General features: G+C 34.7%; 1 protein-coding gene across 1 annotated transcript; it reads left to right on the top strand.

Annotated features, from left to right (window-relative positions):
• Positions 1–8,484: 8,484 nt before the first annotated feature.
• LOC127136309 (zinc finger BED domain-containing protein RICESLEEPER 2-like) lies at positions 8,485–10,341 on the top strand. The gene is made up of 3 exons (XM_051062887.1): positions 8,485–9,331; positions 9,691–9,755; positions 10,270–10,341. The coding sequence occupies exons 1-3, from the start codon at positions 8,485–8,487 to the stop codon at positions 10,339–10,341; spliced, it is 984 nt and encodes a 327-aa protein (XP_050918844.1).
• Positions 10,342–14,051: the final 3,710 nt, after the last annotated feature.

Raw genomic sequence — 14,051 nt, forward strand, 5'->3', positions numbered from 1 at the left:
TCTTAAGCTTTGAGATGTCATTTAACACTTGTTCCAACATGAATGAAGTATGTCTAACTCATTTCCACCTCCACATCCATCAGATCATGTACAGTTGACCACAATTGACTTTTCAACTAATAGATGAATCAGGCAATGCATAGATCAAATTAAGCCCCATTCTTCAACTGAAATGGCTCAAGGGTGAAACCCTAGCCTCAATAAGCACAATATAATCATATAATGAACCCCATAGCCATCACAAACCCCATCTCCTGCTCATGCCCTGCTTGGCCCAATGCAACTGATTAGGGTTGACCAGTGGTCAAAACCCTAATCTCAAGGTGTCAGCTTCAATCCCTTGCATCTTCTGATGATAATCAACCATGATGATGACGATGTATCATTGTAATCAAGATGAAGACCAACATCCATTGAGAATCATGAAACCCTAATTCACAGCCCAATCCTCAGATGGCCAATGATCAATCAATAAACCCTAGGCTTGCACTCTGACTTCCTTATCTTCTGATCAAGACTTGGGAGAATGGCTTGCACAATGTAACCACATGATATGCAATATGCAATGCCTAATGACCTAAAATGATATGTACAATGTTAATGCTAGTCCCAAGAGAGGAGGGCAAATTTTGAGGTGTTACAGTCAGGTGTGTAAGTCATCTGGCGTGGGTCGTACAAGTACATATCCTCGGCGATGAACTGAAAACCAACCGATCTATACCAAGCCATATAAGTACGACATGGTTTTTCTTCAGTTGGCATGACTGCGTCAGTTAACACATGGTCATGACGGTGCTTCCATTTGCGACACTCCGATCTTGCGAAGCTTTGCCATGGATTGAAGTTCCATTGATCGTTAACTTTGCGCATATGCCATTCTCCTAGGCTAGCTGGGGGATCTGGGATATTTTGGGGCATACCGAACTGCAGCTTCACACGATCACTATTGTGCATATACACAGTTGTGAACCGTATTATCAGTGTGCATGCAGTCCATACGGGCACGTCTTCAGCGTTGACTTGATGGTCATGATTCAAATTAAGGTATGGACGCCAAATAAACTGAAATGTAAAAGAAGATTGGATTATAGTCAAGGTAGAAGAAGTTAACAAAATATAACGAAATAATTAAGTTATTTTCCTTACGTCTGTCAGTCGAAGGTGATCCAATAGGTTGCAATACTGAGTAATACAATGTCTTGGACATCTGTTGTAACTCATACCACGTGGAGACCATCTACATGAAAAAGTCAAAAATTATTAGTTAAAGGTAATAATCTTTAAATAAGTAAGTAAAGATATAGCAATTTAAACAACTTACTTTTGTGCATACGGAAATGTGAAAGGGTTGTTGTTGACGGGTGCTAGGGACGGTAGTCTTGACCAACCCCATGCTTGTAGCAAAACAACACATCTAGAAAATGTAGATGTGTCTTTGTGTGAGTTTTTGCACAAGGAGCTATAGAGATAGGCTAGACAAGCAGATCCCCAACTGTAACTTCCTATTCTATCTACATGTCTAAGTAAAGGTAAATACATAATATGTATGCTAGAACCACTGCCTTCGGGAAATAAAAACGAGCTAATTAACAACATAATGTAACACCTAGTTTTTATTATTCGAGCGTCTTCGATAGAATGCTCATCTAAGTATAAACTATTATAGTACGACTTAAGGCGTGAAAGTAGTATACCTTGACCTCTTGCGTTATCATCTAACAAATCAGTCTCCAAGAGATCCATGCAATTTGAATTAGCATAGTTGGTTTTACCATTAACAACCTTACCTTCAATGGGTAGTCCCAAAAGCATGTAGACGTCTTCTAACGTCACGGTACACTCACCGGTTAGGAACCAAAATGTGTGTGTCTCTAGTCTCCATCTTTCGCATAAAGCTAGAATGAATTTGTTATCTACGGACCAAGACAAAATCTTGCTTATATGACCAAAACTGGCGAGTTCAACATAAGGTTGAATCATCGGGTCCATATGGACATATTCGTGGACCCGAGTTCGGAACCTTGATACATCCTATAAAAGAAAGAACAAAAAACTTGACTAAGTTGGTATGTTAAAATAAAAGGGGGTTGGTGAAGATGAAAGATAAAAAGTTAACAAAAGAAAAAACTTACATATGTTGCGATGTTTGCAACCGTTCCTCTATGTGATTCGCCCATTGTGAGGATAGACATTTTGTCGGGGGGTTGGTGTAGATGAAACTACAAGAAGTTGTTGCAGATGAAATTGTAGAATAAGTATTATAGAAGAAGTAGTGAGAGTGATGGTGTGGAAGAAGTGTTGATGGAGTGGATGTATTTATAGGCAAATGGATGGGAGCATGAAAAGTTGTGCTTGCATGGTGTCTCCACTTGAATTGGCGACCATGTACAACCTTTAAGAGGGTTCGCCATTCAAATTGGCGCCTCCATAGGGACATGCATGCAATACCTAGGTTTGATTGCTTGGTTTCAAGGTCCGAATGCATGCTTTGACAAGGTGTCTCCACTTGAATTGGCGCCCATGTGCAAGGAATAAGTGGGGGCGCCAATTCATTTGGAGTGTGTGTCTGCATGTCTGACACGTGGTTGTCCTCTCTCTTGCATGCTGAACATGTCACTTCTTAGTAGCTTGCATGTTTGACACATCATTTCGGAGTAGCTTGCATGTGCGACACGTCACTTCGAACTAGCTAGCATGTGAGACATTTCACTCCTCTATTTAAGTGTCTTACTATCAACATCCAAGACACTTCACTCACATTCATCTGCAGTAAGAAAATAGTTTTCATCTGCACAATGTCATCTTCATCATTATACAGTGTCAACGTTCACTGCAACGGTGAAACATACGAGTCTGAGCTATATGGTTTTTGTTTTCGAAACACCGATACCATTAGACTCACGATCAAGAGAAATGCAACCTTCTTGCATTTGAAAAAAAGAATACAATCTTGTATAGGATCGGGTATTGTGTCAAAGATCACATATTAAAATCCAATATTTTTTTAGAATAGTCAATGCAAGTATTTCCCCCTTAAGGTACGAGACGATGAAGATGTTGAATACATGTTTGTTAGTCATGAACATTCAGGCTGCAACTGTATTGAGTTATACATTACTCTTCAGCCATGTATACCATCTCAACAGTCTCAACTAACCAGTCAGGATGAATCTGGTGAATTTGATCCACAATGGTCAGATGACATCAACCCAGAAGCAGAAGCAGAAGTGGACATCGTTGATGAAGAAGAAGAGGAGACCGAGATACAGGTTGATCACATGCTGAACAACGACGATGAAGATGATGATCAACCACCACCAATACCTCCTAGTCATGTCTACAACCCGCCTCAACATATGACAAATATGGATCTGCACGACGATGAAATATCCAATAGTGTTTTCTATAATCCGTATCCGAGATCAGAAGGCGAATTAAAGGTGGGAGACATGTTTCGTACCAAAGAAGAATGTGTTCTGGCTATCAAAAAATTCCACATGAACAACTCTGCTGATTTTACAGTGTAACGCATTGATTCTAGAAGGTATGTTATCGAATGTCATAACATGCTTTGTAAGTTTCGTTTGGTTGCGTCTTACAAGAAGAAAAACGACTCTTGGGAGATCGCTTCAATAGATCCACCTCACAGTTGCATTGCAACTAAGGTTGAACAAGATCACCGTAAACTAAGCGCAGCGTTGATATGTCAAGACATTCCGCCGTTGGTTAATAAAGACCCATCAGTGAAGGTGAGTATAATTATATCCCATATCAGAACAACATATAATTATACTCTATCTTACAAGAAAACCTGGATTGCGAGGACAAAGGTTGTTGAACAAGTTTTCGACAACTGGGAGGATTCATACAAGGAATTGCCACAGTTTTTATGGACACTAAAAACATATGTCTCAAGAACTGTGGCAATTATGGAGACATTGCCAGCGATGATTCCAGACGGTACTTGTGCTACAAGTAATAGAATCTTTCACCGTCTCTTTTGGGCATTTGATCTGTGTATCAAAGGTTTCGCATTCTGCAAACCTATTATTCAAATTGATGGCACATGGTTATACAGAAAATAAAAAGGTACTTTGTTCATGGCGGTTGCACAAGACGGCAACAACAATGTCTTTCCCATTGCCTTTGCTCTTGTTGAAGGTGAAACAGCTGGTGGATGGGGTTTCTTTCTTCGACATCTCAGAACGCATGTGGCTCCACAAGCCAATCTCTGTTTTATTTCTGATAGACATGTTGCCCTTGAGAGTGCCTACAACAACCATGACAACGGATGGCATGATCCTCCTTCTACCCATGTCTATTGCATCAGACACTGCACAAAATTTCATGCGTGCTATAAAAGATAAGAATCTTCGCAAGAAGGTGGTGAATGATGGGTATGCTCTAACTCAGCTGTCATTTCAATATTATCGTGATGAAATTAGACTGTCTAATGAAGATGCAGGGAGATGGCTAAATAACATACTAGTAGAGCAGTGGACAAGGGCATTTAACAGAGATTGTCGATGGGGCCACGTGACAATAAACCTTGTGGAATGCATGAACGAGGTATTCAAAGGAATTCGAAATCTGCCGATAACCGCCTTGGTAAGATCAACCTATTATAGGTTGGCTTCTACGTTCGCAACCAGAGGTGAAAGATGGAGTGCGGTGTTAATGTTCGGGCAAGTATTCAGTGAGTGTTGCATGAAGGTCATGAAAGAGGAGAGCATCAAAGCTAGCACACACATTGTAACAGTCTTTGACAGTCATAGGCAAAATTTTAGCGTCCAGGAAACAATGGACCATAACGAGGGGAGACCAAATTTAGCTTACGCTTTTAGACTAAATAGAAGTTGGTGCGATTGTGGAAAATTTCAGGCCTTCCGCATACCTTGCTCCCATGTCATTGCAACATGCGATTATACTCGTCAAGATGCTTACAACCATTTATCTGATGTGTACAAGGCCGACACCGTCATGAATGTATATAATCAAAGCTTCTCGGTACTGCCAATGGAGGATTACTGGCCTCCATATGAAGGTGATATTGTTTGACACAATGACGAGATGCGTAGAAAGAAAAAGGAAGGCCAAACAACACACATATCATAACAGATATGGATTTCACAGATAAAATGATAAGATTATGTAGTATCTGTCGTCAACCAGGACACAACAAGAATAATTGTCCCAATCGAGGAGCATCATGTAAGTCTTAAGCTTTTTGTAACATTGTATTTTTGTAACCTTCAATCATTATATATCATTAAGTTTTTGTTACAACGAGGTTCACAACAAACATCTGTACAAAATAAGCTATCTGAAAACAGAAATATTTCTAACTGATTACAACAATCAAATTGATGTCGTCTCGACCGAACATCATTTCCCTAGCATCCTTATCAGTTTTCATTCGCACCCAACCAAAGATACTGTCAAGTCTCTCAATACTTCTAATTTTTTCCCCTTCTGGTATTTTCCCATCTAACCAACGAACCAGCTCCCTCTTCAGTTGATCGTACGTAGTGATGTTCCAGAACAACATCAGCATCTGAGGTTTGTCTCTCGCATAAATCACCTTACCGTATCGGCGACGAACACTAAACATGATTGCCAAATGATTGTATGAAATATGGAATAATTACTCACACAACGCATCTATTTATAACACAAAAATTGCATTTTAGGAGGAGTCTCCAATTGAATTGGCGCCTCCTCTTAAGCCCTACACAGGGGCGCCAATTGGATTGGCTAGGCGTCTCCATTCAATTTTTAAGAGGAGTCTCCAATTCAATTGGCGACTCCTCCTAAAAGTGGGGTAGTTTGAGAATTTTTTTGAAACCAATGATATTTTGAGAATTTCCTTGAAAAAGTGGGTTATTTTTGTAAAAAATTCTATAGTATATTGTAAGATAATGAGGTAAGCATAGTATTTTGCAGATTTTGTAAAAATAGTATAAGAAGGGCATAATTGTAATTGTAAGTCAATTAAAACTTTCTTATTTTTTAATTTAATTGACAACTACTCCTTCCCATTTGTTGATCTCTGATAAATAAATAAATAATCTTTTTATTGACCTCTATTATAATAACATATACCTGCTTAAATTTATTTATCATTATTGTCCCAAAATTTTTAAATAAAAAATATATATTTTACTTCATTTTAAAATAAATTTATAAAAAATTTATTAAATACCAATTACAAACATATCATTGGATCAATCCTCTCGTATTAAGAGGCAATGTACTATAAAAATTAACGTAACATAAAAATTAATCAGTGTCATCAAAATCAAATTAAAGGAGAAAATATTAATAGAAATCTATTAGGTATTGTGCAAACTATCATCCTTACAATTCAAGTTATAGTTTGGAAATTTATCAGGTCTATCTTTTGATAGTAAGTTTTTGTGCATGTCTCACATGCCTATAGTTTATTATCGCATGCATGATTAGAAATCTATCAGGTCTCTCATATATATGAAATATGGTCACACAACAATCAACTTCATAGACTCTGAGCAAAAGTGTTGTTGTACTTCCATAGCTAGTTCCTCCACACTCAGTTGACGTCCCAGCTATATCTATATTAACAAAATAACAAAATATATTAGAGCTTGATAAGAAGTTTTAAGAACCAAAAGAAAAATATTGCAATTTAATTTTTATTTTATCTAGATAAAATATGATAGTAGTTGTGTGATTTAACAGTTTCTTTCATGCCACTGATGCCAAGATAAAGAACTGGAAATTATTTTAGATATCACTCTTAAAATCACATTTGGACTTGAGATTTTCACTTCTACATTTGCAACTGAAGAATTGCAGCTTGCTCCTAATTCCTTGAATTGTATGCTTATATATAAAAGCTATACATTCACTAAATATCATGTCAACCCCTATAACTTCGTAGCCAACTAGGGTTGGAAATGAACCAAACCAACTCGAAAATAATTCGATACTCGATTTGATAATTAATTCGTTGGACTTGGTTCATGAACCAAATGAGTCGAACTTGAGCTCAAAACTAAGTTCGTAAAATTAATGAGCTGAACTTAATCTATGTATAGTTCGACTCGTTAGGTTCATGAGTCGACTCGGTTATATATATATATATATATATATATATATATATATATATATATATATTTTTAAATCATATATCTCAATAGTATCATTTAAAAAAATAATGTATAGATTTTAACCTTTTAACTTTTCAAATTAAATATTTTAAAAAATACTTGTGACATTTTTTTATACAAATTAAAATACTTCCAACTCAAAAAAAATATAATGCACCGTGATTTTTAATTTTAAAGTGCTATTTTAAACTACTTCTAAATTTGTTTTTTAAACTACTTCTAAATTTGTTTTTTAAACTACCACTTTAAAAATAACGTTTTTTAAATATTGTACCATTTATATGATTTAATTTGTATCCTTTTATATTATTTTTGACTTTATTATTATTATTAACTATTTTTAAGATTTTAAATATGCCCATTTATTAGTATTGCATTTTTCAAAAGCAAAATCTTTAGTATTCCTTTTTAGATTTTAGGTTTTAGAGAACTTCCTTCATCCTTCATATTACGTATTTTCAGTTTTTGTTCTCTATTCTGAAGAAAAAAAACTTTAACTCTTTCTTCCATGCAGATTCAACAATTTTTTTCAATAGAGGTAAATATTATTATTCTCATCATCTGATTGTTTTAGTAGCTTTGTCATTTTTTACTGTGTTCTGAATATGTTGAATATGTTCTTCCTGTATATAATGAACTATAACTCTGTTATGAGGATTTTATTTATTTTCTTTGTTTTGTATATGTTCTTTCTGAATCTATTTTTCTTGGTTTGAACTAAATATATAACTCTGTTATGAGAATTTTTTTATTATGTTCTATTTAAAAATTTTAATGATTTTTTTAATGGAACTTGTGGTTTTATTTATTTTTCTATTGTAGATATGTCATACAGTACCTCACTTGAATCATTGGGAGATTCACAATCACCACCAAAAGATGGAGAAGAGTGTTTAAATGTATTGAATCCTATCATTGATTTAAATGCAAATACTAATGAAGAACCACTAACAAATGAATCAACACCGACAAATGAAGTTGTGAATGAAGAAAATGTTGAGAGCAGTGACATTGTTATTCAAAAGTCCAAGAGGAAGAAAACTTCTCTAGTTTGGGATCACTTCAAAAAAGTGGAATTAAAGAATGGAAAAAAAATGGCAATGTATACACTGTAAAAACAATTATTCTGTTGTTGCTAGTGGATCAACCAGTCATTTGATGAGGCATTTAAAACAAACATGTCATGTTTACAAGAAGCTAGTAGCACAAAAAAAAAATAAACTTTCAGTCAGCAAAAAGCAAGATTGATGAGAAGCTTTCTGGACCACTACTAATGAATTTATGAGGTAAATATGACCATGAAAGACAACGAGAAGCCACCGCACATTGGATTATGATGCATGAACATGCATTTAGTATTGTTGAGGAAGAAGGTTTTCATTTTATGATGAAGTGTTCTAATATTTCATATGAGAAAATTAGTCGGAAGACATTGAAGAATGATTGTATTGTTGTTTATGAAGCTGAAAGAAAAAAGTTGAAGTCTACTTTAAGGACAATAAATAAGATTTGTTTGACCACTGATTTATGGAAGTCACAAAATCAGAAGATAGAATACATGGTGTTAATTGGCCATTTCATTGATGCTGACTGGGTTTTGCAGAAACGCATTCTTAGTTTTGTTCATGTTCCTCCTCCTCGGCGTGGTGTTGATATTGCTGATGCTATCTTCAAATGTCTTAAAGATTGGGGTATTGAAAATAAAATATTTAGTGTGTCAGTGGATAATGCACATTACAACGATAGATGTTTGAAAGAGTTAAAAGTTCTGATTTTAAGGCACCGGAAATTAGTGTTAGATGGAAAGTTATTTCATGTGCGTTATTGTGCGCATATACTAAATTTGCTTATTCAAGATGGTATTGGGAAAATAGCAAAAATAGTTGAAGACGTGCGTGAAAGTGTGAAGTTCATCAATCAGTCTGAAGCAAGGTTGCAAACATTCTCACAAATAGTTCAACAACTAAAGCTTGGTGGTAAAAAATTAATTCTTGATTGCCCTACTCGTTGGAACTCCACCTATCAAATATTGTCAGTTGCAATGCAATTCAAAGAAGTCTTCCCTCGTTTTCAAGATCGAGAACCAAGCTATACAACTCTTCCAGATGATGATGATTGGGAAAAGGTTGAAAAAGTTTCCAAGTTGCTAGAGGTATTTAATGTTGTTACAAATATTATTTCAGGTAGTGAATATCCAACTGCTAACTTATATTCATTTTGTGCCTTGGAATGGTGGAAATTGAATTGTGGAAAATATGGAGTGTTGTCCCATATGGCAGCAGATGTTCTTGCCATTCCAATATCTATTGTGGCTTCGGAGTCGACCTTTAGCGTCGGAGGAAGAGTTATCGATTCATTTTGAGCTTCTTTAAGTTCATCTACTGTCGAAGCTTTAATTTGTGGTGGTGATTGGCTTCGAATATTGCATGGAATTAGGAACAAACTTAAGGTAATATGCTCTCTTTTGATTATTAAGTATAATATAAACTTTTAAAAATAGCATTGATAATTTTTAAAACTAAATTCTTCTTTTTATTAATAGGTGGAGCAAGTGCAAACAGAAATTACATTACTCCCTTGATGATAAATAGAGAGCTATCAATGCAGGTGAGTGAGATTGTTGTATAATTAACTGTGTATTTAGTCTTTATTGCTTGTTAGTTGTTAGCATCTCATACAATTAATAGGGTGTTTAAACCATACAAGTGTTGTAACATAAATCTAGAAATTTCATGAATTTAAAAAGAATTAATCATTTAAAGTACGGCTATTTGTTATATATGAGGAACTAGTATTGTGTTAATTGTGATATATTTAAAAGGTAGCTGCAATATATATTAATTTGTGAGCTTTAATATGGTGTTCAAACCATACCAATGTTGTAACATAAATCTAGAAATTTCGTGAATTTAAAAAGAATTGATTTAAGGTACTGCTATTTGTGATATATGAAGTACTGATATTTGTGATATATTTTAAAGGTACTGCTATTTGTGATATATTTAAAATGAATTTATTTATAGAAGTAATTGATTTAGCATAGCATACCATGATCATGTTGTGTTGGTATTCTGATATATGAATTTAATTGGCTTAAAAATTATCCTCTTCCATCTTGCAGGTTATCCTTTCCTTACTAGCTATGACAGTAAATCAGTTGACAGTTGGTGTAATGAAGATTGAAGTTGAATAATCATTTTGTGATGGAAATGTATCAATTTCTAATAGTTTTTGTTGTACTATTTTATTATATTTGTAATAGTTTTTGAGACAAACTTAAACTCAAAAAGAATAGTTTTTGAATTAGACTTTTAAATTTATCTCTTGAAAGCTTTATTTTGTTTTAATATTTTCCCTTTAAAAAGAATAATTTAAAATGTCAAATATAATAAAAAATTTAAACTTTAAAAAATGACTTTTTAGTCAGTGAAGTAAACAAACTGAACCTAACGAACTTAACCTAACGAGTTGAACCGAGTTGTTCAAGAACTTAAAACGAGTCGAGTTCGAGCTTAAAAAAAAGTTCGTGTCGAACTCGAGTCGAGTTTCGAGCTAAACCGATTCTTATCGAGTCGAGTCGAGCTGACGACGGGTTCGACTCAACTCGACTCATTTCCATCCCTATAGCCAACCAATTATATAAGTATTATTTAAGCTATGATTTGGTAATAACTATCACCATCGATAATATGAAAAATATATAATTTAATACCTAGTAAAATTCAGTTTATCTTACAAAAGAAAATTAAATACCTAAGAAAGGTAGTATGGAGCGATTCTTCATTAATGGTAGAACCAATACTACTGAGTGTCTATTATGCAGTTGTAAATGTTCGATTTTTTCTTTTTCAAAACCAAAAACTTTTGATTCATTTCTCGAACTTTATCGCTCACAACTCAAGCACCAACACTTATTTTCTCACCAACATTTTGCCATAAGACAAAACCTTTGGCTACCATGCTGGAGACTACATCCTCTGCCTTTCGCTATGCAGATTCAACATCACTATGAGTTTTAATTTCATTTACCTACAACGAATGAGCAAAATAAACAAATCTCAAAGTTATGGATTGGTTCCATCTCAATAAAAACACTCAACATTGTGTCTCTCGCAAATAACAACATTTGAATTTGAAGTCATTTTGTCAGTAATAAAGATACAGTCCCGTAAGTACATGTCAGATGGTAAAAGACTGCATAGACATTTAATATGTTGGGTGCGGGTTCAAATATGCCATTTCTCATTTTTTAGCATTTAGTTTGGTAGAATTTTGCCGCTTGAATGTTTAGAAGAACAAAACGAAAACTATTTGCATCGAAAATGAACCTCACAAAGATAAAATAGATCCTTTGGTCATCAACACAATAAAAATAGAGAAAAAATTATGCACACATTCAGTAATGTCGCGTGACAGCAATACCCGATAAAAACATGTGGTTGTGAATTGTGATTTATAAACAAATGAGATGCAAATAAAAACGTAGATTTTTTTAAATAAAAAACACATTTTGTAGAAGATATATTTCTGCCTCTTGATGTCGCGGCGCGAAAAAAATATTCAGCGTGCATCGCACGCTCAGAATAAACAACAGAGTCTCCATCAATCTTTATTTATTCAAAAAGAACGGGAAAATACTGAATAAAACCTGCTAGAGCTTAGGGAAATGGTCTTCGCAACCAGATCGAGTTCGGGTGTCGGTTATGCAAGGGGAAGATATTAGCACCCCTCACATGCGTTCTACTAAACGAAATCCATTTAGTTAGTTATGTGAATGAATATTAGCGTGAATTGTTTGCTATCTTCTACTTATTATGCGGGAAGTGAGAAAAAGGAAAAGAAAGAGACTAAACCTAAGTTTTTTTATTGTTGTGCTCGCCAAGATTTCAGAATCTTGTGCCTACGTATTTTCATTGTGCAATAAGAATATCAGAGCTTTGTAGTTCATGTAGAAAACCATGTGTTGGTTGATTTCTTTTAGAGAGTGATGCTTTGATCGCATTTGAGCGGTTAAATCTTTACTCGCTACTCCCTCTTGGAGGCTAAAGTCTTTGTTTGTTTCACATCGAAATGAATAAAGCCTACTTGTTTATGAAAAAAGGTTTTCAAGTCGAACACAGACGAAAAAAGAAGTCTGATGAGCTGAGTTGATTTTATATGAAATTTTAGTAAACATTTGAGCATAGATGTGCTCCTAGTGCTTGTTTACCCAAAATATTCAAAAGGATGTACTTCCAATTGTCACTTGTTATCCAATTTTATGAAAATTAATCTTTACGGACTTTTAGTAAACACCTGAACATAGGTGTGATCCTAACGCTTGTTTACTCAAGGTATTCAAAAGGATGTGATTCCAATTGTCACTCATTGTCCTTGTTTAATCATAGTATTTTAGGGCGAAAAGACCGAGGTATTCAAAAGGTGTGCACCAATTATCACTTTGTCTTTCAACTTTATTGAGAAAAGAACTTTGTGCGTTAACAACTTGACGTTGGATCAAGCGTGTCAAATTTATTAGGAAAATATTTGATTAAGCGGATAAAAGCACTTGACGTTGGATCAAGTGTTTGATTCGATTTTGATTTGGAATTTATTTGAAATAAACTAAAGAGAAAAAGAAAGTGGTGTTTAAACCGAAAAAGGAAAGTGGTGTTTAAACTAAGAAATTAGGTGTATAACCATAAAGGTGTCAACCCAAGTTGTGGTGCTTAAACCAAGAAAGGAGAGCCACATGGCCAATTGCAGACTTAATAATGAATTGAATTGAATTGCACTAAAGTCTATGAATAAAGATGAGTACTATGAACAACTGGGGTATACGCCATGTGTATAAAGGCACTCTAGACAAGGGTAGGAAAGATTCCCTCCCATCATTTCTTATTACTTAAGGCTCATGTCATGCAATCCTTGTCAATGTCTGACAAGTTGTTAAAATAGGTTCTCAGAGAGGCTTTGTGGGGACGAGGCATATGATTGATGCATTGACTGGTGCTTGAGGTCTTATACTTGTTGGGAAGTTAAGCTCCAAAGTAACAAAGACAAGTATCATAAAGTGACCAAGAAACTTATGGTCACTTGACAAAGACAAAGGGAATGTGCAAAGTCAAAGGATCTAGCTGATCAAATGGAATTTGATCAAGCTAAATCAAAGGGAAAGAGATGGATAAACACACAATGTATGATCATACAAAGACTAGCCCAGGGTCTACTTGTTAGGTAGCCCAATAAAAATCCATGTGGGTGCAAAAGTGTACTAAGCCTATGTCTCATTGTTAGGTACACCAAGAGTAAGCCATGTGTGTGCTAATGTGTGCTAACCTAAATAAATGAATGTGATAAGCAGAGGCAATAAAAAATAAACAAGATGACAATATCATAAGTTCAAAAGTTCAACAGGTGAACAAGGTGTAAATTATCAAGAGGTCAATGAGTTTAAGTTCACTCCAAATTAAGCATAGGTCCAAGTCTTAAGTCCTAAGTCCAAAGTGTGCATCATCACTCCAAATCAAGCATATGTATTAAGGATCAACTCTATCCATTTTATCATATTTTAATTCATTGAGATTGTCAAGCAAACCAAATATAAGATAAGAAGCATAAGATGAATAAGACAAGATGAATAATGTATGAAGTGAGATGATGAATAAAGAGACATAAAATTAAATTGCATAAAGTAAAGTCATAAGAGTAAATTGCATAAAGTAAGGATACAAGAATTCAAATGTTGTGCTGATGTTGAACCGTTGGTGACATATACCAACCTTCATCAAGATTTTGAATGGAATATTAAATTGAAGGAGTTGCTTAGAGCTACCCGTTCTGATGATTGCTATGATCCCGTAACAACTGGTCAGTTGAAGATAGTTCCTATGATTTTGCTTTGGCTTGTTTCTCACGTGTTGC

The sequence above is a fragment of the Lathyrus oleraceus genome, chromosome 4 (assembly GCF_024323335.1).
Source record: "Lathyrus oleraceus cultivar Zhongwan6 chromosome 4, CAAS_Psat_ZW6_1.0, whole genome shotgun sequence".
NCBI classification, from domain to species: domain Eukaryota; kingdom Viridiplantae; phylum Streptophyta; class Magnoliopsida; order Fabales; family Fabaceae; genus Lathyrus; species Lathyrus oleraceus.